Source organism: Hetaerina americana, unplaced genomic scaffold (genome assembly GCF_022747635.1).
Source record: "Hetaerina americana unplaced genomic scaffold, ioHetAmer1.1.p SCAF_15, whole genome shotgun sequence".
NCBI classification, from domain to species: domain Eukaryota; kingdom Metazoa; phylum Arthropoda; class Insecta; order Odonata; family Calopterygidae; genus Hetaerina; species Hetaerina americana.
In genome coordinates this window covers 1,755,561-1,781,041 of record NW_027286625.1, presented here as the reverse complement: position 1 = coordinate 1,781,041, position 25,481 = coordinate 1,755,561, and the positions used below count along the sequence as shown (strand labels likewise).

Genomic DNA, 25,481 nt, shown 5'->3' with positions numbered 1-25,481 from the left:
TATTGCTTTTACAAGTATTTTATCAAAGATGAAGTACTCTTATTTACATAATTCTGTCTTACATGATAGTTATGAGCATGAGGGCTAAATTAATAGGAACAAGAATGTATCAATAAACCATAATTCGAAAAGCAAGCTTGCACAATCAAGAGCTTGAGGAGGAAACTACCAAGTTCTGACATAGAAACTATTTTGGCTGATTAGCTTGAGCCTTCATTTCTTCTTGATATCTCCTGTGCATTTCAAGATTGGCTTTTGTCACGCTTTCTCCTCTGGCTGCAGCTTGCTTGCCACTGTATATCATAACGATGCAGCCAAGAACTGTTCCAATCATTAGGTATGTGCTGATCTTAATTCTTGCCCAGTTGCGTGCCTTCTCCATTTTATCACATCTGGAAAATGAAAGGGTTACATTTTGTATGGATATAACAAATATGTGCATTATGAAAGTAATTTTTCAGTTGAGATTGATCTTGCCATTGGTGGAATTTCTAAGAGACTTAATAGTTAAGAGTTAATGCTAAAGAGATGCTTAATATGGTACTCATGATGATAGCAAAAATTATTAACATGGATGAAAACATTATAGAGTTTAACTCTAGTTTCCATTTGATTTGCATCAAATTGTTTTCACCGCCTATAACGTACACAGAATGTGAGAAATGTACAAGACAGGGAAGATTATCCAATCCTACTCCACGAAATGTAGCAAAGTACCAAAGTAGTGATATACTCAGTACCATTTACATCAAACATGATAGGTGTTGTTTTGGACATGACTCTGTGGAAGTGCTTCATAATTATATACCACAGAAACACCTAGTAATTCCACTGTGTAATACTCTATTTTTGTAGAGGAAAATTCACATTTTACCCAGCTGTAAAAGAGCAGTTGGTGGAGGGGGTGATAGGTGAGGGAAGGAAAATTGCTCCACATTGGGTTATGCATGATGCATCACAGGGTGTGGTGCTGAGAAAGCATGAAGTTTAAGGTTGGAATATTGGGGTGCAGCTTACTTGTTGAGTGGTTAAGGAGTGATGAAGTAAGGATGATCAGTATCAAGAAGTTCAAATGGGAGAAAAAGATGCAATACATAAATAAACAAAGAATTAAATGTTAATGAATTAAACACACAACAATCGCTAACTGTTCTAAGGGATCTAGTCTGAGTCCTTTATTTTCATGTCAGAATATTTCTTGGACAAAGTCACTCCGGTAGTAAAGTTCATGGGAGTGCTTATCAAAAATTGAAGATCTATTTTTGTTTTTAAAGCTAATTTTATTTTCTTCCTTGGAATTTTCTCCTCATTTGTTCCATGGATAAAGCATAATGGTTACCATATTTGAGCTCAAACTCATTTTTTCAGTGCTTCTATGTAATCTTTTTATGGCTTAAAACATTTTGTTTTTGCGTTGAAAAAACTTCTTAATTGGGTATCTCGCAGAGCTAGTCTCAAAATGGAATGAATGTGTGAGTTTGAACTGAGTGCCACAACATGCTTGATATCTGTGCTGAGAGCACTTCAGTATGCAAGGAAGATCAATAAGTTGGGGCTGGAGAAGATCATCAGCTTTCTCTGCCTTCTTTATATACTGCTGCTTGGATTCCCACCCTCTTCCAAAAAATTCACCCTACCCACCACACCACTGTATGTTTGATATGAGTTCAAATTCTAAGATCTACTATTTTTTTTCTGTCAAACTACCTACACCAGTATGTCAAAACGTTGGCCAATTATAAACATAATCTTTCTGTACATGTAAACATTTTTCATAATGTCGATGCAATGATTCCATTACCACCAAAAATGGTTCCCGAAAGGTCACCTTTGCCCTTTAGAAAAACTGACTGGTTCCTTGCTAAGGTTTCTTGGGTTTATGGGCAAATTTGAAATGCTGCAAATTTTCCACAGCCATTACACCATCACTACATGTCTCCCTCATTGGATGATGAATTTTCATGGGTATTAAAACATGCAATTACAGAAAGCATATTCTTGTGCATTAAAATAAGCTATGTTAAATACTGTCAATTTGTTCACTCCAGTGGTAGCTACACAACCTAAATATAAGTAATCTGCCAATTAAGGTAGGTTTTTGATGAGCACAATTGCCAAATAAATATTTTGTTTCCCCTAAAAAATCACAACCCAACAACCTACTCTATAATAAGCCCCTGTTCATCTCAGTTCAATTCATTTATCCCGTCCAACATTCGTATCCTATTCCTGTCCCTTCCTCGTTTGCCAAACATTCTCCCCTCTATCACAGTCTTCAACATCCCATTGCTGATCAATATGCCCTTCATCCAGTTTTCCTGCCAACTTATGATTTCTCTTAACAATCCCCTTTCCTCGCCCACCATACCTAGGACTTCCTCATTTGTTTTCCTTTTGGTCCATTTCACCTTATCCATACTTCTCCAAACCCAAGTTTCAAAAGCCTTCAATCTACTATCCTAAGCCTTCAATCATCCTGCTTCAGTGACCATTTTTCCATTCTGTACATAACTATGCTCAATATCAAAGTTTTGACGAGCCTTTTCTGAATATCCTTACTTTACATTCCTGTCATCAATTCCCTCCTTGTGAAAACCTCTTTCCTAGTGCAATTCTTCTCCTTATATCCCTACTACTTGGACCATGTTGGCCCAAAAAACTTCCAAGATACATGAACTGTTCTACCTGCTCTAGTTTTTGCCCTCCTATTGTAATGTAGACCTTAGCCATTCTCTTTCTGGAAAATCACATTACCTTTGTTTTATTTATATTGATTCTCATGTCTATCACACTGAATTTCCAATTCACTCAGCAATTCTTGCAGCAACTTGGCTGACTGACAAATTGGAGCTTGGTCATCAGCTAACCTAACTGATTTTACGAATTTCCCGCAAACTTTCATTCCTATCTCTCGTTCTTCCCATGCCTCTTTAATCATTTCCTCCATGTATACATTGAACAGCACTGGTGATAATAGACAACCCTGCCTTACTCCTCTTCCTAGCACTGTTCATCTGGACTCTCCATCCCCCACTCGTACCAGAACAGTCTGAGCCATGTACAGATTGCATATTAGCCTCCTATCCCTCCAATCTATTCCTATTTTCTCCAATATACTCATTAGTTTACACTGATCCAATCTATCAAATACCTTTTCAAAATATACAAAACTGGCTGATATATCCTGATTTTATTCTATATTCCTCTCATTTAGTGATCTCATTACTGCAATTGCATTGCGCAGGCCTCTTCCTTCCTTAATCCGAACTGATCATCCCCTAAGTAATCATTTACCCTGCCCTCCACCCTTTAGTTGTTAATCCTGAGAAACACTTTAGCTGAGTGGGTAATCAAGCTTATTGTTCTGTAGTTCCTATATGAATTAGCCTTTACCTTTTCTGGAATAGAAATTAACACTGATCCCACTAAGTCTTCTGGCAAGATTTCTTCCTCCTAGATGCCACGAATCAGCCTATATAGATGCTTCCTCCCAAATTGTCCTACACCTTTGAGTAATCCCGCCGGCATGTTTTCTACCCCCACAGCCTTTCATCTCCCTCAATGCCCTTTTTATCTCATTGTTGAGTATGCCTGGACCTAAGCTCTCTTTCTCTACGTCATGTTCCTTTGATAGGTCTAACTTTGTTGGTCTAAGTTCTTTGCTCTACAGTTCTTCTATATTTTCCTTCCATCTCTCTTGGATCTTTCCTGCGTCAACTATTACCTTACCCGATTCATCTCTAAGTGTTGACACAGATTTTCCCTTCTTACTCCCCAAAATTTTTTTAACCTTCTTGCATAGCGCACCAATTTCACCCTTCCTCTGCAAACTTTCCACATCCTCACCCTGTCTTTTCCACCACTCCTTTCGCTCTATTTGTGACCAGTCTAAATTTATTATTTAACTCTTTGTACTTCTGCCTAACTCTGGTGTTTACAATCTTCCATTTCCTTCTCTCATCTATCTTTCTAATTATCTTATCCATGATTTCCTTGTCCTCTTCCTTCACCTATTGTCACATTTCAATCCCCCATCACTATAAAATGTTTCCCTGCATGAACACATTATGTCCTCTGACTGATCGTACATCCTATCGACTTCTTTCTTATCATGATTGCTTGGTGGCATGCATACCTGAACAATTACCAATTCGGTTCTGCTTTTGTCTATACTAGTAATTTTCTATTCATGGCTTGCTCTAAGTTGACTATGCTTCTTCCACCCTTTTTATCCAATATTATGGCAACCTCTCATTGGCTCTCGTCCCCTCCGCTGTATATTACTCCAGTAATCCCGGCTATCTTTCTATCTCTTGCTTTATGTGCACTGTATGGTACAGCCATCTATGTCTGGCATGCATAAATGATGCCCATGTAAATTAAGTTCAACTATATCTTTCAATCTACTCCCAAGTGTACGAAAATTGTTGGTTAAACTTATAACTTTGAACATACCTCATATAGCGTCAAAGGTAAGTGTTGCACCACAATGAACCTTGGGTTGTGGAAAATACACAACATAATAAAGTGGAATTACAAAGTGTTTTTGTTTAATATAATAAAAGAAACACTGGTTGGCATCCTTGCCAACAGACTTCTTTGCTAGCTGCAATAAATCATAAATTTTCCCATACCATTAAATTACAATTATTAGGTAGTGTGTATAAAATGAATTTGAACATTTATTCGTTTGAATGGAATAAACGCATAAATAATAAACGTATGAGTTATGCTGCTAGCAAATTAGAGGAATGTTGGGAGCCTTCAGTCATGCTTTAACTGTATCTATTCCCAGGTATCATTGGTTGATGTCTCTCTCAGATAGTAACTGTCACAGATGATGACTGGGTAATCAAATAATCTCAAACCTCATTTTACTAAAAAAAGTATTTCCTAACAAAATTGCAGACCAACTATTAACACACAGAATGCTATGCTTGAAGATGTTCTAACACCATTGGGTCATTATTATAAAAACTCAATATTAAACTAATAAGTCAGTGAAACACAAAATCCATAGTGACCTGCACATAGTTTCTCCATACTTGTAGAATGCTTGTTTAAGAAACTAATTAATTGATTTTAATGATTTAGCAAGACACAAAGACTACTTGATGAGTTTCTTAATGAATCAACATTAAACTTAGCTCTTCAACGCCTTGAATTGGATTATTCTCAACACATCAAGGTAGTTAAAATCACTCAACCGAAGAGGTAGCCAACTTTACCAGGTTTGGCCAAAATATGCATGACTTTGCACAAAATGGTCTCAATGGCATCACTATGCCAATGACAAGTGATGTTCACTCAAAACGTCAATTCCCATGGAGAAGTATCAGGATAACAAAAATTTGAATGGGCAATATGGGAAATTAAAAATAATTAAAGGTTCTGATAATTAATGGTACTATGATTTTACTTCCGATAGAGAACTTCCTATTTAACTCATTCTTTAATTGAGTAGCAAAACCCATCTCAAAGAAACTATTATATCCTATGTTATAAAATAACTATTTTAGGACTCATAATTACTGAAAACTATCATAAATGTTTGACTAAAACAATGCTTTGTTGTGTGTCTATGTCCTATTATTTCTGTACCAATGTGAGTGGACAGAAACCACACCCTTCAGAGATTGCTGAGACAGGATTTCCTGATTAGGCATGTCAGATTAGACAGATCACAGCTGATTTGGCAAACCAGAGAGGTGTTATCTGTTAAACTTAGCCCCATAGAGACAGTTAATTACCAAGAAACCAATCTCAGTATCATATATTACCATCTTACCCAAAACCCTGTACTTTCCAACAACACCACTCCATTATTTTCATTCATGAAAACTTTTTGCAAAGAAATTATAAAGAGAAGCTATTAAGCAACACTGATGTAATGAAACGGGTATGACCAAAAACTGAATTCAAAAGCTGGCAGTTTCATACACTAGGAAATCTATATTATTGTATTTCTCTCTTAAATACCAGCTTCATTTTGGGTTAGTTGTGAAGATACATCTGATCTGGTTACATCAAAACATGGAGAAGGAAAAGTTGGATGGAAAGAAAAACGGAGGAGGATGTACTTGGCATGATACGGGAAGAGCAATTGGAAGAAAATGAGAAGAGAAGTAATTGCAACCCATTTGGAATGGTGTTGGGTTGTTGACGATTGTGATGCAAGGAAAAAAATAAGCTTGTTGGATGGAACAAAGGGAGGCAAAATATATGCTAAGGGTTTATTGTAGTGAGTCACATTGAGCTTTTAGGTGAGGATTAGAAATACAGTCGTCCATCCACGCCCACACCAAACCTAACATAAACAGTAGACTACCATGAATAATGATTATATCATCTGATTAGGTTAAATAAGGAATTTAAATTATAAGCTCACTCACTTGGAGAATAATAAATCCTCTTTAACTTTTAAACCAGTGAACTGGTAGACCAAATATCTATAGTAAAATATCAAATAAGTGACTTCAATATGTAATTTCAATACATGACTCTAAAATGTGAAACCTATATGAATGATGAAAATTAACTCCTATTATTAAAATTTAGAAATGCATATTATCAACTGTTTGCTTCAATTCCAATTTGAATTGCCATATTATTATAACTTAAGCGATTAGTACTTACGAAACGAAGTTAGGAACTTCTTCAAAGGTCTTGTATTTCTTGTCCCATACTAGCAACCATTTATCAATTTTATTTGGTTTGTGCATTGCGGCTAAAATGGAGTAAATTTAAAATTATTCTTCTTATAACTATCCGACGAATAAGTGGAGTGGACAAATAAGTGGCGTATTTAACCATTTGCTGCACTTAGTCCTGAATTTTTTCTGCACCTTAAAAAACAAAACCACAAAGAAGAACCAGGGTCTTCTATTGTACTGTTGTTTTTCCATACTGTGCTTCTATGTGAAAAAGTTACTTCTTCCATGCCCTCCCGCTGAGATGAAGCATGAATAAATATGCCACTGACTTGGAGTAGTTCCCAACAAAAATTTACTTACTGACTTTCAAGCTGGCGGTTTCATTTTGGATTGTGTGACTCGATGGCAGTTTGCTTCCTTCATTTGGAGGTACAGAACTTAGCAACCGCAATTGTTTAGGATTGCAATACCCACGTAATAGGGACTTATACTTCCACATCTCCAATTTAGCTTTCCACTTGAACCTGCGCTTGGGGAAAATATCATTTTTGAAATGCATTTCCAAGTTAATAGTAAGTGCGGTTGAATTACAATAACGTCGACCAACAGATCCCCGTTTTATTCATACAACTACGGTAATTTAATTGAGTTCTAACAGTTTCCCTGACAATCAAATGAATGAGAATCTAAAAGCATGGAATTGAAAAGGTTTCACTTTTGTAATTCATCCGCAGAACTGATTCCTTTGAGCGCGATGCAATCGCGTCTCTTAGTTAAGATGAAATCAATGACCCTATAGACAACTGCTTAAATTTCATGCAAACAAAGCTCGCCTTTCCATTAAAAATAGCATTTATGCTTTCATTTAAGTTTGAATAGTGGTGCATTAAGTATAGACACGCTCATTACCTACTTTGAAAACGTACGTAGGAATATATTAGGTAAAATCACGCCCATAAAGTTGGATAAAAGCAATGCTTACAATTACTTTGTTTTCTAAAAAAAGAGCCCAATTTTCAAATAACTGATATGCCAGCTACCACTAAATTTAATAGCTGGTTCCCATAATAAAATCTTGCCTAACTTGAGTGCGATACATAAGGAATTGTGAAACGCCAATACGTCATAATTGATCAAAAGAAAATGACATGTAATAAGCTCTTCCGAGAATGCAGGTGGATATAATAAAACAGATCACTCAAGCCAAGTCGAGTTAACGTGTTATCAATGACCGGAACATTTTTACTTGTACTTCTGCGATCACCATTACCTCGGAGGGCTGTGATATAAAATTATTATCTTTCCCTTATACTGAACTAGTTGCCTTTGTTGACATTCGAATTCATTAGACCATCAGCGCTTCTTCAGTCTGATATCAATTTAATCAATTGATTTGCTCACTGTTATGCTGCGCTCACGTAGCGATGTCTGCTATGTTTTTATTATAAATATAATCCGACGACCTTAGGCGGCGCTAGTGAAGACAAAGTGGGAGTTGCTAGGTAGTATTTCGTTTAAGTTCACCAAAACAAAAATATTGATTATGTCTGAGTAAAACAACGGTTTATTGTTGAATTGACAGAAGTTAATTATTCAACCGCCATTATATCTTCGATAACCATTAAGTTAGTTATAATTCAGGTAATTTGGCTCCTTGTTTAAATGGACTGAAGCTTCAACGAGCCGTTCATATTCACTTCTTTTTGTGCTATTAGTCATAGCAGTCGTGCTACCAGATTCTGGAAAAACCAGAAATCTGATGGGATCTCAACATGTTGATTTATTACGGTCATTTGCAACAGAAGATGTTCTGCTATTTCGTTTCGTTAGTCGCCACTCATATCATACAGTAGCCACACTACAATGACGTTTTAAAAGAAAATGGGAAATATCTCTTGTATATATGACTGCATCAGTAGATACATCAGTCGGCCGTCGCAGAAGTACGTGTGCTGTAATTTCTGCTTTGTCTTTCCATTTGGCTTTATCTCTTGTTACTTATCCTTTATATTCCTTGGCAGGAAAGTAGTTTTATTGCTTTTGGGCCTAGAAAATGCCGGTAAAACTACCGTGGCTAAAGGACTTGCACATGGTAATATAATGATAATCAGATATTAATTAAGTGGATCGTAATAATATGGTCGTAATACCCCACTCCTTTTTATAGAACTGGAAAACGGAGTTGTTCCAACAGTGGGTTTTTCTTCTGTGACCTTGGAATATAAAAAACTCACAGTTGTCCTGTATGACTTGGGTGGAGGACCAGGGATAAGGCCAATTTGGCAGAGGTATTTTGTAGATGTGAGTATTCCGTTTATTTTTATTAAAAAATGATTTTCCGGAATAAAGAGGGGCTTAATGTAGTGTGGTAGGTCAGGCTGTGTTTTGTGGTAGAGGTAAGGGTAATAATAATAACAGTTTTTATTTGCCTGAGGATCTGGGTACATACATGTTCCAAGACATACTTATGCTTAATAATATGTCTACATAACATAATTACATGCTCAGAAATTCATAAATGGATATGAATATAATAAATGTAACATGAAAAACTCCCTCACTTTAAATTTAAAGGTGGACATTTTTTCAATACTCTTGATAACCTGAAGAAGGTTATTTTACAATGTGAGTCCCATGTTCTGGGGGGGGGGGGGAACTGGACTTGCAAGTTCTCATGAAGTTCACATGTAGATGACTACAGGTCCTAGTATAATGGTTGTGAATGCTATTGTTAGTTAATGCGTATAATGAAATATGGCGTTTAGCATAAACAATAGCAATTAGCATATACACACGGGGAAGAGGGAGAATACAAAGTTTTTTGAAGAGAGGGTGACATGGAGCTCTAAAGGGTGCATTGCACATTAGTCTTAGCATCCTCATTTGGATTTTAAATACAACATGAACATACAACATACTAAAAATTACATGGGCGTAAAAATCACCATAATAGATTGACATAAGTACCTCATTATTGACAGCCTGATAGAATGTACCAAATAGCACACTGAACAGAGTTTTCTGCGTAAACTAGAAATATGGCTATCCCAGTTTAGTCTACTTTCCTGAGTAACACCCAGGAAGGAGGTATTATCACTCCTTGGAATAATCACATTGTATAAAGACGCTGAAATATCTGTTAGAGGCTTATTTTTGTTTACAAAGTAAATTAAATTTGTTTTATCCTTATTAATATGAAGAAAATTACGATCACACCACTCTTGCAAAAGGTGGGCAGTATTGTAAGCACTTGATACCAGGCCGTTGATTGAAGATGCAGACACTAAGACATTTGTGTCATCGGCATACAGTATAGGAAGCGTATAAGGTACAGAATTAAGCATCCTTGGGAGGTAATTTATATATATGAGAAAAAGTACTGTGCCTAGAACAGATCCCTGGGGAACCTCGCAGGATATTGTTTTTTCAGGCAATACATGAGATATTCCATCTTTCATAACACTTACACTTTGTTGTAGTTGTTTAGAAAAGATTTAATCCAATTATATGGAGTACCTCATATGCCTGATTCTTGAAGTTTCAGCAATAACATATGGTGATTGACACAATCAAAGGCCTTGGAGAAATCAAATAATAAAACAAGAGATTCCAGTTTATTGTCTAGGTCAAACAATATTTTGTTTATACAGTGGTTTATACAGTAGTGGTAGTGGACATGGATTTTCTAAATCCATGCGGGGAGGTTGATAACAATTTGTCCGATTCCAGGTATGATATTAATTTAGAATAAAAAACTAATTCAAAAAATTTACCGGATTGATTAAGTATAGATATTGGTCGATAAGAGCTCATGTGCTGTTTATTTTCTTTACATTTATAAAGGGGGATGACGTTGGTGCTTTTAAGGGATGATGGAAACTGACCAAGCCTAAGAGGTTCATTGACTAAGGACAATAGAGGGGGTTTAATGACATCAAAGGATTTTTTGATGATGAGAAAAGGAATACCATCCGGACCAGTGGTGTACTTATTTCCCATTTTGGTTAACATATTAGTTAATTCAATGTCAGAGCATGGGCGGAGAAACAGGGAATTACATTGGCTTGATGTTTGTCTATGAAAGCTTTGTTGAGTCACATTGGGTGACTGATGTGATGTGAAAAAGTCATTAAAAGCCATAGCAATATCAGAACTATCCTCCAGTATGTTACCTTGAGAGTCCAGTAATCTGAGATTAGGGGTTAATGATTTAGGAAATTTTGACTCCTTGATAATTTTCCATATTTCTTTTGATTTGTTTCCAGCATTATATATTCTACGATCATTTAAAGTTCTTTTTGCATTTTAGCTAAGGGTATTATTGTAATATGTCCCTTGTGTCCATCCAAAACCTACCAAAACGGGTAGATTATCAATATTAATTAAAAATGTACTGTCAAGTTGCTCTTTACCAAAAGCTTTATTTTTCATCACACGAGCCATTGTTGTTCATTTTATTTATAAAGATCCAAACTTTAAATGCGGTGAAAATTCATAGAAGAAAAACACTTGAATAAATCAAGAAAAGGCAGGTCTTAATGGGTGGTATTTATCTGTTAAACTTTTCTCAATCCATTACAATATCTTTAATCCCCTATCACGACTTAGTCAAGCGTGAATTTTCACTTCAATAGTTTTAACTTAATTTAGAAGCCGAAATATTGATTCACTTTCAAATATCAGTTAATTTCACTATTACTTAATCTGTGACCGTCTTCACTCCTCATAAAGTACATTGGGGTCTCGTTTGGGCAGACTTTAAAGAGAGATGTTAAGGGTTGGCCCTATCCTGAAGTTGTCACGGCTAAACTTAAAGAGGTGGTGGGTAAGATGAGCAAATACATGGCATTACATTTGAGGCATCTGGCAATGATAATTGAAATTTTGTTATAATGTAGAGAAGAAAGTGGTAGGTGTACATGGTTTTTTTACTATAAATGTAATATTCTGTTTAATGTATGCAATTAAGCATGAATAAGAGATTTAGCAGTGATTACCACTATTTATAAATTTATCGCTACCACCAGTTTCTTAATGCTGTGTGTGTTGTGCCATTTTATATGCTATGTGCGCAATCAAAAGTAACTTCCTTTTTTCAAGGTTTTTTCATATGATAACTTTTTATTTCACAGTTAAAGTATCAATTTCTTCATGTTTTACCTTAATTGCATCTGCTAATTTATCCATTCTTCACTATCAAACAATTGTGAATTGATTTATTTTATTTACAGGCTCATGGTTTAATATTTGTATTGGATTCAAGCGACATAGAAAAAGTTACAGAATGTAGAGATGTTTTGAAAAATTTATTATCAGATGACAAGCTATCTGGGAAGCCTTTGTTGGTGTGAGTATTTCGTCCCTTATTTTTAAAGAATTGTTTAATGTGTACATGAATTGTTTTGGTATTTAATCTTGTGCTATAATTCAGTTGAACATAGAGGTTACCTTTGCTCATAAGTCAAGACCACTGGACAGAGTCGTATTCATAGAAACTGTTTGTTCCTAGGAATAACTTAGTGTGTGATTTTATTCCTACCTCATTTATATGTTGAATACTCATTTCAGCTGCATGCATCCTATCAAACTATATGAATTTATATAATAATGACTATAATATAAAAATTCACTCAACGCTGTCAGTTGTGTTTTTAGTCATTTCCTAAAGAATTGATTGCTTGGAATGGCAGAAAATATTTTTCCCAATATTTAAGAAATCAAGTATTAGAAGTTCCTTTAAATATTCATGCTTAATGTAACTAAAAATATCATAATTAAGTATTTGTGAATGTAAATTTGCCTTTGTATTTTATCTAAAATTGACTTTTTTGTTTCATAGTCTGGGTAACAAACAGGATGTTGAAGGTGCCTTAGATGAGATTGACCTAGTGGAGATGCTACATTTGGAAGATCTAGTTAATCAGCAAAAATGTCCTACATTAGTTGAAACATGCTCTGCTATAAAACTCACGAAATCACACTTCAAAGAAGATCAGGTCATCCAGAATTCATTCAAGTACGTTTTTAGTTAATAGAGTTGCCATCTGCTGTTGAATTTTATCCCCAGACCAAAATTATTTTGTTGATATGGGATTGCGGTTTTCATAGTCAATAGGAATCAGGTAAGAAATGAAAGACCAAGTACTGAGATCAACTGACGTACAGATTCAAGTAATCATTTTTCACCCACAGATTTCTTTTGCATTGCCGAGGTCTCCTATCTTACTTCTTGTCACTAGCTTTCTGGGAATCATTTCGATGTAAATAAGTGAAGCTGAATGCTTGAGGGAGTGTGCAGTATTCCATTGTCAGAATAAATAATGATACCTAATTACTAACTATGATGTTTGGTAGAAGTGAGGTTCAAAACAATCTCGATGGGTGTTAGAAAGTATATACTGCTAAGATGTTTCAATATTGTCCACACCAAAATGATTGTGCATCTCAGCATGAGTTAAGGAATTAATGTCCATAAATCCATTCTCACAGATCTGGATTTCAGTAAAGAAGAACTTTAAATGATAGATTTTTATTTGAGGGAACTTTGAGGGAAACCCAAACACTGAAGATTACAGCCCAAATTACTTGTAATCTAGTGAGAGTATATATCAAATTTGTATCATTAAATGTAGTCCTTACATCTGTCTCTTATGAGGCAAAGAGGTATTGTACTTGAAACTTGAAAAGTATGCTTTATAGATTGCATACTTATACAGTGATATTATTTTAAAAACTGCTGCCATGTCTAGGTCAGGCCAGGTGCTTATGGGACAGCACTCACATTTATAAAAGTGTGGTACATCGCATATTAACTGAAAATTTTGGACATGAGAAAGCTGTGTGCAAGATGGGTGCCGCATTTGCTCACAATCCATCAAAACCAGTGTTGTTAAGATGTTTCCATTGAGTGTTTAGCAAAGTTTCATGGCAACAAAGCAGAATTTTTCTGCTGTTTCATAACCATGGATAAAACATGGGTCCATTACTTTCCACCCAAGACAAAAGAACAATCAAAACAATGGATAGGAAAAGGAGAACCGACTCCAAAGAAGGCAAAGACTGTTTCATCTGCAGGCAAAGTCATGGCATTGGTTTTTTGGGAAGCGTATGGGATAATTTTCATTGACTATCTTGAAAAAGGAAATACTATATGCAGTGAGTATTTTGCGAACTTATTTCAACGCTTGAGCAAAGAAATCAAGCGAAAGCGGCCGCATTTGTCTAAGAAGAAAGTGTTGTTCCATCAAGACAATGCATCAGCCCACAATTCTGTTATTGCAATGCCAAAATTCATTAATTAAAGTTTGAATAGCTACCTCATGCACCCTATTTGCCAGATTTAGCCCCCTCGGAATATTTTCTGTCCGCAAACTTGAAAAAATGGCTTGGTGGTTAAAGATTTTTGAACCGTGAAGAAGTGATGTATGCGGTTAAAGTCAATTTTGAGGTGCAAGACAGTTCTTATCATAAAAAGGGTATCGGACTTCTTGAACATCGCTGGGAAAAGTATATAGAGCTGAAAGAAGATAATTTTGAAAAATATGTGCATTTTTTTCCAAAATTTGTGTGTTTTCTTTGTTGGGTCGGATGCTTTTGAGATTGCCCTCTTAACTCGGTTTAGCAAAATCTGAGTAATAGAAATTGTGAAATCAGTCATAACAGATATTGAAGGCAATTAAATCAACATGGTATTCTTTCCTTGATTCTGATAAGAATTTGGTAGCACTTGCTTAATACTGAATACCTAAACTGTCGAGGGTATTGGGACATCAAGTGTCCGATCCTAAACATTTGACTTGATTTGTAATCATTAATTTACTCAACTTTTTTTAATGGGTGATTGTCACTAGTTTTATATATAATTACTGCAGACTTAAAACCTATTTCATTCATAAGATATGACATCAGGATAATTCATCTTTTCTGTATCATATTTGTTGAATATATGTGCTTTACTATTTTCCAATCTAAGTAAATCAGAAGTAAACAATAAACAATAATAAGCTTCCAACTAATTTTCTTTTGGTAACATATGTGGTGTGGGGGAACTAGATCACATTTCAATGACTGTTCTTTATCAGTTCCTATTTTTTTTCAACCATCAGGTGGCTCTTAAGCTTAATTGAGAGAAATTATGATGATCTTAACAATCGTGTAGAGAGAGACATGCTCTCTCAAAAGGAAAAAGATCAAGCTGATTTCAATGAAAAGCTCAAGCGTGTTAAGGAAGCAAGGTTAAGTCGAGAAGGCATTGATGAGGGTTGTAGTGAAGATTTGCCTCGCCTTGAAAATGATGAGATTAGAAAAGGCAATCATACTAGTCCATTCAAGCCAATCAATGAAATTCTGGTAAGTAAAAAAAGCATTGTTCTTGACAATATATTTTTTGATCAGTTTTTCTTGACACTTGACAAATGAAATAACATTTAACTTATTTTCATTGTTTAAAAAATAACTTAAAATTGTTAAATAAAATTTATTATTTTTTTATAAAACTTGTATAATTAAAAAATGTATTCCATTGCATCAACTTAAAAAAATGTGAGATTTTGTAAGCTAATGGTTTTTATGGCGAAGCATTGCAGCCTGATTAATACAAACCATGTCCAAAAGAAATTGTAGTGAAAAGGTTTTCAGAGAAATAATTTTAGTTGTCCTAAGCATTTCCATAGTTTTTTGGTTGAAAAAGATACTGGGTCTACAAGGTGAGACAGTTTGCTTCTTCTTAGGTAGTCATAGTTAGGTAGGCAGTCTTCTAAATCAAAAATGTAATTCTCTTTTCTTCCCAGCTACATTGTCACCTTTTTACCCCTCCAACCTCCCTCTCTGACCAACCCCCCCCTCCTATGATCAGAAGGTATATATAGCCAGCGTGCTTCTATGAGGACCACCTGATGATGACGTTCAACGTCGAAACCTGGGTCGTGTTTTTTAAATAAAGTGTGTGGAATTACAAAGTCAATTATTTCAATACATTTCAATATGTTATGCAAATTCCACAAAGTTATGCCTGAGACAACAAATTTTAGTCATACCTAGTTTCAAAAACTGTAATCAGTACCTCTCTATCTTGTTAAGTGATGCTAATGGTTTTTATTAATTAAATTATTCAATCTTTTTATTTTAGGTAAATATGATACAAGGTATCATTAACAATCTAACTGATTTTTAAAAATGAATCGCCTCCAAAGCTTGTGTTTCATGAAATAGTTTGAACCATGCTTTTATATCAAAATGCAACATAAGTGCGCTATATTGATTGCTGATAGTAAGATTTTTCAGATGCAAAATTCTGGAGCCAAGATGGGAAAAAAGTGTATTTAAATTTATCATATGAAAAAAGAATGCAGAAACTCTTCTCTGCCCCTTCTTATTTGTTTGTGTGCTTTCACTGCATATATTTTGAGGTCTTGGGATATCCTAGCAGCATCATTGAATTATAATATTTTTTTTATCTCAAAAATTTAATATGTTTGATAAAATAGCATTTACATAATAAAGTATCAAAATTATGTGATTAAATTCCTGTGAGTACAATTTTAAGGCATTTACTTATTATACATTGCATAATCTCTCTTCTAGAATAGCCAAAATGATATTCCTGGGAAGAGTGAAGGGGGTGATGCAGCAACTAATTTTTCAAATTCATTAGAGGCTGATAAGAGTACAGGCTCCAGAAAGAAAAGACTCCATAGGCAGAATGGTATTAGTGAAGAAGTAGGTGGTATACCTCCCAGAGGAAGGGATATGTTTAATTGTTGCTGTAATGATTCCAGTGGGAGCAGCAAGGCCAATCTTCTCAAGAGTAAGTTTTTCTGCCTTTCATGTGACCTATGAAATGGCAGGCCCAGTTTGTTTTTGGCTAATATCCTGCTGTAATGTTAAAATCGTACTTTGGTGGTTACATTGCTATGAAATGGATTTCCTTGAATGGAGTTTATGTTGGGATATGATGCGTGGGACATGAATGCCACTAAATATCCCAGCCAACCTACCTACCAGATATAGTATGGTTGAAACATATAATCCATTTATAATTCCTTAAACTAAACCTTCCCAAGGAATGACACTGTCTTGTTGTGTGGAAAAGTACCTTTGGGCTGCATGTGGACTGAGTTAAGCCTTGCAGCCCCATCTCCCCTTTTTGAAGCAGTCATTTATTTTATGGAATAGGATTTATAACCAAAGATACTCTTTCGATGTGAGGAAAATCCAGGTCCAGCTTCATCTAGATATTAGCATCTCTTTAACTTTAAATTCACATCACTAAATAAATCCCTACATAGCTCAAATGTTATATTCCTTGAAATTGCAAAATCCTGTGAAAGCACATACTATGAAAAACAAAATTGTGAATAGTATGCAAAAATTTCAGAGTGCGAAACTCATTTGCCTTGACCAGGATCCTCTTCAAGGCGAAATATTTTTACACTTTGAAATTTCTGCAGTTAAATGCATGTTAGTGGATGACTCCATCAAAAGTTACTGTCGTGGCATCTCTTGCAGTTCTTTATTTATTTAGCAAAAGTCCGAAAACAGCACAATTTGGCCTTTACATCGGACAATTAGCAATGGTCATATTTACAAACACCCAAGCCCTAGGTTTGGGTGTTTGTAAATGCCACCCAGGTGGGAATTGAACCCGTGACCCTTTGAATGTGGATAGTGTTTTTCTTGAATTCCAAATGGTGCTCTGATTAAATTCCATTTCTATTTCATTAATGTTCACTGACAGAAACCTTCCATTTGCTCATGTGTTAATAAAATGTTTTTGCGGGGTATCAATACATTATTTTTATGATTTATTAATATATGTGGCATATTCATAAAGTAAAGGCTGTATACTTACATTTAAATATTGGTTCTTCAGAAGACAGTTTTACTCCTGCAGCACCATCTAGTGATTGGTTGAGTAGCTATAGAAGCAGTTGTTTCAGAAGTTCTTTGCTTGTCCATGCATGCAAACGACAATGTCCACGACAATCTTTGATCCCATCAGCTGCTGAAATTCATGGGGAGTTATGCCTAGTGTATGGACCTACAGTTATGAGTGAAGGAAAGGTTCAACAATGGTGCCGTGATTTTAAAAATGGACGAACAAATGTCCATGATGAAGAGCAAAGTGGCAGGCCCAGGCCCAGCTGACCGATGAAATTGTTTTGCAAGTGGAACAAAAACTGCGATGTGATCGTGGATTGATGATTAATGGCCTGGCTGAACAATTTCCTCAACTTGGACGCACTACTGTCTATAATATTGTCACGGAAAGCCTTGGATACCACAAATTGTGAGCAAGGTGGGTACCGAAAATACTCACTGACCACCACAAAGAGCAAAGAATGTCCAGTGGATGAGAGTGTTTGGGCTGTTACCAACAAGATGGAGATGACATGTTTTCTCGCATTGTTACCGGGGATGAGACATGGGTGGGTATCCTACATCAATCCAGAAACAAAACAGCAATCAATGCAGAGGTGACACTCATATTCACCAAAACCGAAAAAGTTTAAGCAAACTCCGTACACAAGTCGAAAATTGATGGCTACCGTTTTTTGGTACTTAAATGGTGTTCTTTCAGTGAATTTTATGGAATGTGGGAAAACAATTACAGCTGATATGTACTGCAAAATGCTCAACAAACTGAGACCCAAAACAAACGACACGGGAAACTGTCATCTGACGTAATTCTCCTCCAAGATTTTCGTTGGGAACTCTTTTACCACCCACCGCACAGTCCTGACCTTGCACCTTGCGATTACTTCCTCTTCTTGCATTGGGAGCAGTGGCTCGGTGGACAACATTTGGAAACCAAAGAGGAACTCAAGAATGGTATTGTCAATTGGTTCAAATCTCAGGTGGCAAGCTTCTTTGCAGAGGGGTTAAAGAAGCTGTTGCAGCGGTGCGAAAAATGCTTAGAAGTGAACTGCAATTATGCAGAGAAGTGAAGTAGGTTTGTAGCTTACTAAAAGTGCCAATATAATGTGTTACATATGAGTATATTTTTTCCTGTGACCAAATGGCCCTTACTTAATGAACATGCCTTGTATTTAGGCAATTATCTGAATTTTCACAAAAACTCATGTGTTTCTGCTTTTGCCTTTTTGTAAAATGAAATGTTTACCGTGGAGTGACAGGCTGTCTATTAATGTGGGGAGCAAATTGAGGCAGACTTCATTAGCCAAAATAAGTTTTGCCAAATCAATATGTCATGATTGTTTAGCTGGAAGTGCAACATGAAATTACTTTGGACTTAAGAGTGATTAAGTGATTTTATAGCATTGAACTTTGGGGTTGGTATTAGCCATTACAAACCAAACATAAAACTACCATGGGAAGTCTGAAACTATTTTGAGAAGAGTTCATAGGAAATGTCTATGTTTCCATCCTGACAGTTCTGGTGACTATTGTGACCCAGTTGCATTGTTCTTGAAATACCTTCCATTTGTCACTTCCAGAGGCTCTGATTTTCAGCATATACATGGTTTGGTTAAAAAGTATTGGGAACAATTTTTTCCTGGTGTGACTGTACTTCCCGGCATGAAGGCTTGGTGGTGGGGAGTCTGACCTTCAACACGTACCAGTCACTTGTATTCATTCAAGTTAGATTGTGTTTTTAGTGGACCCCTGTCGAGCGACTCGATGCAAGTGCAAAATCCAGCAAACGATTGAACAGCAGTGCACCATCTAATTTTGTGTTGGATGGAGGAAATCAGTATGGAGGCATTGGGCATATAGTGTTCAAGGATGAAAGCATGTCACATTTTTTAAGTGGGTCAAGTTCTTCAAAGATGGCTGAGAGAGTGTGGAGGATGAGCCCTACGCTGGATGGTTGTCGACCTCTAGAACCAACAACAACATTCAGTATGTGCGTGAAGTGCTGAATTCAGACTGGTGGTTGTGTGTGCATGGTCTAAGATCGTATTGGCATTGATAAGATGACAGTGTGCACCATTACTACTGAAAATTTGGCGATGCGAAACATTTGCAATAAGCCTGCCTGAAGGTCCTGACAGACAACCAAAAGCAGAGTTAAGTGTCTGCTTGCGAAGTCCTGCAATGGTATCGCGACAACTCCCCAACCCCCCTTACAGTCCCAACTTGGCACCAGCAGACTATTTCCAATTCTCATAAGAGAAATCCTTCTTCAAAGGACACCACCATGGGACCCTAAGTGCCGACATAGAAGCTTGCACGCCTACCCTTAAGGACCTACCGGAATCCATCTACTAGGCAGCCTTCGAGTCATGGAAAAGCCACTGGCAAAAGTGTGTTGACGCTGAAGGAATGTACTTTGAAGGATGTACTTTGAAGAATTTTATGGCATTGTAGTAATATCAGAAAGAAATCTATTTTTTCCAAAGAAACTGCGGGAGATGCTGCAACAGTAACTTTTAACGGAGTCATCCGTTATGTGTATTTCAATGCAACAATTTCAGAGCGTAAAAATCAGTCTGAAATTTCAGAAGTTTGGGAGGATGCCTCGATAGCTTAACTGGCTAAAGCACTCGACCAGACATTGAGGGATCCAGGTTCAAATCCCAGTCAAGACGAATGATTTTTACACCCTAAAATTGTTGCATTTAAATTTATTTTTCCTAGACTTTTTATACAAACCTTGTATGAATGTGTTTAAAGTATTTCTCCGATTTTATTTCTTACTGCTGACAGAAAAAAGCTCTTTCCATGGCTTTTAAAATTACCCTTGTATTGTGGAGAAATGAACTCCTTTTTTGGGCTGGTAAAATGTTGAGTAATTGATGAATCATGGCCTAAATCATGGTGAACGATGTCCAATATGATGCTATTGATTTCTCCATTAGGTCCTAAACATACATCAGCACGGTCATTCAACATACGGAGGAACAACAAAACAGGGCCCATGGTTTCAGGTGACTGTAGGGATGGAAACAGAGAAAGTTCTGAACAAGTTTGGGCCGTACGGTTACCCTCTAGTGCTCATTCCAGGGAGGAAAATGGAATTGTCAGTGTTCCGGAAGCCTTTACAGTTTATCCTCCCCAAGGTGAGTTCTCTGATATGACAGCATTACTTGGTTCAATGATTCCACTTTAGGATACTCTGTAGCCGAGGAATTTGTTTTTGATTAGCATTTTTTCACTTGCCTGTGTTTCCAAATTTATGGTCAAGTGTTTGTTCTGGCTTATTTTATATACCTTTCTCCATGCCACACTATGTGCTTCAATTTAGGCACTGACATGAGATACAGTTTCAGAATCATCTGCCAGGTTCAGATTGATTGGAATCTTATTTCTATGTACAACTGTAATCAATATATTTTTTGCATAACTTTATCATTTTAACTGCTTACCAGCACAATAATATAGCACATAATTTAAGTGTAAATGTTCATTTATTTGATCTCTCATCAGCATCATAAATAAGTATTTGATAGTCATTTTTCAGCAGCCTTTCAAATTACAACCTTTTTATTTTCATCCTCATAGCTCCTCCCATTTCTGTTACATAATATTTTTGTATTGTTTTATGTAATCCTCGTATTTTTACTTACCCTAATTTTTATTTATTTTCTTTCTTACCTTTCTATGGATGTTAGTTAGCCGCAGATGTCAGTGCACTTGCTGCTACACGTAATATATCCAATTATTTTTCTTATTTTTCAAATCAGTGTTGTTGATAGTTTGTTTTTACATGAAATCACAGTCACTACCATGAATATAATATTCCTTTGCAGCACTATTTTTCATGTGTGAGACGTGTTGGCTGGCTAATATATTTGCTCTCCATTCATACTTGCATATGATTTCACCTGGATGTTACCTTATCTTTGAAAATCTTTTGTATCAGGCATTCACCTTTCAAATGCTTCTTTTTGTATGAATTTTTAGGTGTGGGTGAGGTCTCAGATGTGGTTTCAATGTTTTTTGTGAATGAGAGAGAGAGTGAGAGTACACCAGAAGATCCTTTTGGGTTATGTGTACATGTTTTCTGCAAAATATAAGTCTTTAGGAATCTTGAAACCATTATTTGAGACTTAGCAAAACTTAAAATATCAAGAAAACATGATATTTTCTACTTAAGATCTTGAAGGTCACATTGCATTGCCATTTAGTCTTGGATATAAGATGGAAATTATTTCCTCTTGCAAGGACTTGAAAATCTCAACTAACATTCTTTAGCAGTGAACAAAATTAGTGCTGCCAGCACAGCTTCTGTGTGATGCACAACCACTTATTCATCGCGGTTATGCCTATACTCAGAAAATCACCATATTAGAATTGAAAAACATAGTAATTATAAAAGTTGGGCATAGCATGACATCTGTAATTCTTATCACTGCTGCTGCAACCAGTGAAATCATGTTGCCGACAATCACCCAGGCAAATCCATAACCCTAAAAGATAAAATATCACTGCAAATGGGCTGAAGTTATGTCAGGGCCCTATTCACCAAGGCATTGGCCACAGAGAATTCATGGTGTTTTCCTGGACTGATATTACAATGATATGAGGATGGCTTAGTTGGCATTCACTTTGCTGTTGACAAAATATGCTTGGTAATCGAGTTTTTCCCATAGGAATTGTGAGCATCTCCCACATTTTCACTATCAATGCTATAATATTAATGTTCTCTGATTTATGATAACTTTTTTGCCATTTACGATGTCTGTCCAGAAAGGATCCAGCCATACAATATTTTGAGAAAAATAGCCTACCTAGAACAATGAGGCCTTAGTCCCCTTCAAAGTACTCACCTTGGGACCTCATACATTTATCCCAGCATCTCTTCCACTTTTCAAAGCAATTTGCAAAGTCCTTTTTCAGAATGGTCATCAGCTACCTAGTTACATTCTCTTTTATCTCATCAATGCTAAGAATTTAGTGCTGAATTTTCAGAGGACCTGCTCCAAGCCACAAAAGATCACCCAGGTTTTCCAAAAAAGGTCATAATAAGAGATAAGTCATGTGTCTACAGATATGACCCTGTAAGAAAGCCCAGTCTTCCCAAAAGTCAGTTGACGAGATGAAGGAGAATGTGATTAGGGAACTGGATGACCATTCCAAAAAAGGACTTTGCCGATTGTTTTGAAGAGTGGAAGAAATATTCGGCTAAATGTGTATGGTCCCAAGGGGAGTACTTAGAAGAGAACTAAGTTCTCATTGTTCTAGTTAGGTTAATTTTCTCTAAGTATTGCTTGGCTGGATACTTTTCATACAGACCTCATACTATTACATCTGTGATTGAACTTAAGAGAGGGGACTGGATTTAAGTGCATTTATTTCCTTTTAAATTAGTGAAGTAACCCCTTGCATTTGAGAAACTTAAATTGAGAAAGTTCAAAAAAAATTATCCGTAAAAAGGATAGTTCTGATATATGTCAATGCCAACTCTTTTGTGGAGGATTTTGTTTCCTGAGCAGATATGTAACTATTTTAATTTGTTCCCTCCTGGTAAAATAAAGAGTAAGGAAGCAAATATTTGTGTGAGGCACCCCCACAAAAAAGTAATAGAAAATGGCTAAGAATATTCATGTTTTATCATGGTTCGAAAATGGTTCTAGTGATATGGAGGCATACAATTTTGTATAGAGGAGAACATACTGTGGGTGCAGTCCAATGAAAAATCAATTCTCATTGGGCCAGTGTAGATGGCGTTTAAAATACCATTTTCAGAGGCTAAAGAGCAATGTTATTTGAAGAGGAAATATTTTATCATTACAAAATGTATGATTATGCATTCCCATATTTAACATGTAATTATTACCATTGGGAAACTGTGCAATCTGTGAAAACCTCCTACCCTGATGTGTGAATTTCACATGCTGATGGGTTTATTTCTAGGTGAGCTCAATCTTCACCTATCAAATCAATGTTCTAGTTGATAACGGTAGTGTTTTTAATACCTAGTATTGGCATGCATTTAACATTTAATTTTCCAAAAAAAGCATGTATATCTTATTAAATGGAAAAATGTTCTTGTAAAACATAAAATGCATTAAATTTTTCAAAGCAAATATACTGCATACTTTCCTTACCATTCCTTTGGATCAAACATTATTCTGAAAATGACCACACAAAACCTGAATCATTTTATATTCTTATTGCGTTCTTAAATTTGGAACAATGTGATACATATTTTATGGAAAAATGTTTAGTCACAATTTTTTCAGTTATCCATACTCAGATTACTTGGCAAGTGTGGCAATATTGAAACCCCAATGTCCTCTCATTTATCCATAAAAGTGCTTGTCTCTTATTTTAAAGTTGTCTCATTCTCTTGTAAAGCTCAAGTAATTTTTTTTCCAGAAAATACTGTGGAGCTTGAGGAGTTTACAGGGATGAGGAGTGGTGCATTTCAAACCATGAAGGGTTGATGCTTGAGATTCCAAGCCATTGGCGGCGTATCCCTTAGCTATGAAGCCTGTACATCTAAAGGAGTGAAATGCATAATCGATGCCTTTCATTTGGGAGGTACCAATAGAGGAAGTTAATTTTTTTCTAGTCATTTCCCAAATTTTGTGAAGTTTTGCCCAACCACTGCATTAAAATTCACTCAGTATGTATGATGTGAGCACTTCCGATGATGTTAGTTTGACTTAAAAATGTCATAGGAATGGCAATGTAAAAGGGTGCACATTGAAGTGAATTGAATCATTTTTTTGGGTTTGGCCAATTTAATATGAAAAACTTGATATTTTTGGCTTTTTTGGTAATTTTCCTAATGAGAAAATATTTTTCCATTTCATTTTTTATCAAGTTGAATATTATTTTTATATTTTGTTATCAGGTACTTCACTTGGTATGCAAGATTAAGAAACGTACATTTTCAAGACTGTGATAAAATCAATGCACATCATTGTTTTATAATGCATTTAATTGACAAAGTTTTATAGATGTTCATATATTTTTATAATACTGATTCCAGGTGTAAGCATTTTTTTATGACTTGATCTTTATTTATTTTATAAATGGATGTTTTTGCACATTAAGAAAATGTGTAGCTATCTAGTCATTTTTTGAAAATTATATGAAGTGTTTACTACAAATTCCCCTTTCGGATTATAAATGTCTAATCAATAACATTTTTCAATCTAGGTATGTAGTCATGTAAAACAAATGTTTAAAGTAAAAATTTTCTCTATTAAAAGCTATTATAATAGTTATGTAAATTGACAGAATATCTTTGCACTGTGCACTTTTATTATTGTTGGATATTCATTCTCAAATATTTGTAAAAATTCATGTTACTTTCATTACTTGTTGTACCTAATGTTTTAATCTTCAAAGTTGGTTTGTGAATTATGCTTTCATAATTAATTGTGAAGCATATTATAATTGGCAATATACTCCATTGTTGTTATGCACTCAGTAAGGCAGATGTGCACTTTTATAACTCTTATAATAAAATAATCAACTCAGAATACCTGTCTCTTCTGTGATATTTTGAAAATTTTATTTTAAACTATATAATGCAAGAAACCCTCTCCATGGTCTACTACCTTGAAGTGATGGAAGGGCTTAAGCATTCTGATAACCCCTAGAGCTCTGCTGGTGAGATCAATGCTAATTGCTAGTTGGAGGTCACCCATGCAAGATAAGTTGAAGGGTAGGAGCCAGTTAAAAGGTAATCTGTATGGAGTCTGTTACTTAGTGACTTCGAAGGTATTTGACTACGGTTGGACAGCCACTGAGCCAGGTGTCGCATTAAAAACAGTATTGAGCAAAGCAATGGGAAACCGCCCATACTTCTTATCCTAAGATCATAATGAAAATGAGTCCTGGTAATTCTAGGACTCCGTCCAATCAGCAATGTCGTGCCTAGTAGTAGGCTAGATGAGGCTTCTGCGGCCG

General features: G+C 35.7%; 2 protein-coding genes across 5 annotated transcripts; one reads left to right on the top strand and one right to left on the bottom strand.

Moving 5' to 3' along the window:
* Position 1: 1 nt before the first annotated feature.
* LOC139686735 (UPF0389 protein CG9231) lies at positions 2-8,164 on the bottom strand. Of its 3 annotated transcripts, none has more exons than XM_071583763.1 (4): positions 8,055-8,164; positions 7,014-7,177; positions 6,637-6,727; positions 2-392 (listed from the first exon to the last, which is right to left on the bottom strand). In XM_071583763.1, exons 2-4 carry the CDS (start codon positions 7,150-7,152, stop codon positions 188-190), a joined length of 435 nt encoding a protein of 144 aa, XP_071439864.1. In that variant the 5' UTR covers positions 7,153-7,177; positions 8,055-8,164; the 3' UTR covers positions 2-187. The 3 variants fall into 3 exon arrangements, with proteins under 3 accessions (XP_071439864.1, XP_071439863.1, XP_071439865.1); XM_071583762.1 differs by having other exon boundaries at positions 7,924-8,080; XM_071583764.1 differs by lacking the exon at positions 8,055-8,164 and adding an exon at positions 7,636-7,766.
* Positions 8,154-25,039, top strand: LOC139686733 (ADP-ribosylation factor-like protein 13B). 2 transcript variants are annotated; one of them, XM_071583761.1, is made up of 10 exons: positions 8,154-8,294; positions 8,369-8,596; positions 8,675-8,745; positions 8,821-8,954; positions 11,885-12,000; positions 12,493-12,669; positions 14,759-15,002; positions 16,236-16,458; positions 20,474-20,674; positions 23,937-25,039. In XM_071583761.1, the coding sequence occupies exons 2-10, from the start codon at positions 8,535-8,537 to the stop codon at positions 24,002-24,004; spliced, it is 1,296 nt and encodes a 431-aa protein (XP_071439862.1). In that variant the 5' UTR covers positions 8,154-8,294; positions 8,369-8,534; the 3' UTR covers positions 24,005-25,039. The 2 variants fall into 2 exon arrangements, with proteins under 2 accessions (XP_071439862.1, XP_071439861.1); XM_071583760.1 differs by having other exon boundaries at positions 8,154-8,596.
* Positions 25,040-25,481: the final 442 nt, after the last annotated feature.

Bases quoted from the DNA above. Each gene is read 5' to 3' on its own strand.
- LOC139686733 (XM_071583761.1), top strand. From the start codon at position 8,535: ATGGGAAATATCTCTTGTATATATGACTGCATCAGTAGATACATCAGT. The intron at 8,597-8,674 runs GTACGTGTGCTG...ATTCCTTGGCAG, and splicing joins ATCAGTCGGCCGTCGCAGAA to GAAAGTAGTTTTATTGCTTT. The intron at 8,955-11,884 runs GTGAGTATTCCG...TTTTATTTACAG, and splicing joins GGCAGAGGTATTTTGTAGAT to GCTCATGGTTTAATATTTGT.
- LOC139686735 (XM_071583763.1), bottom strand. From the start codon at position 7,152: ATGTGGAAGTATAAGTCCCTATTACGTGGGTATTGCAATCCTAAACAA. The intron at 6,728-7,013 runs GTAAGTAAATTT...ACTCCATTTTAG, and splicing joins AACCGCCAGCTTGAAAGTCA to CCGCAATGCACAAACCAAAT. The intron at 393-6,636 runs GTAAGTACTAAT...TTCATTTTCCAG, and splicing joins GAAGTTCCTAACTTCGTTTC to ATGTGATAAAATGGAGAAGG.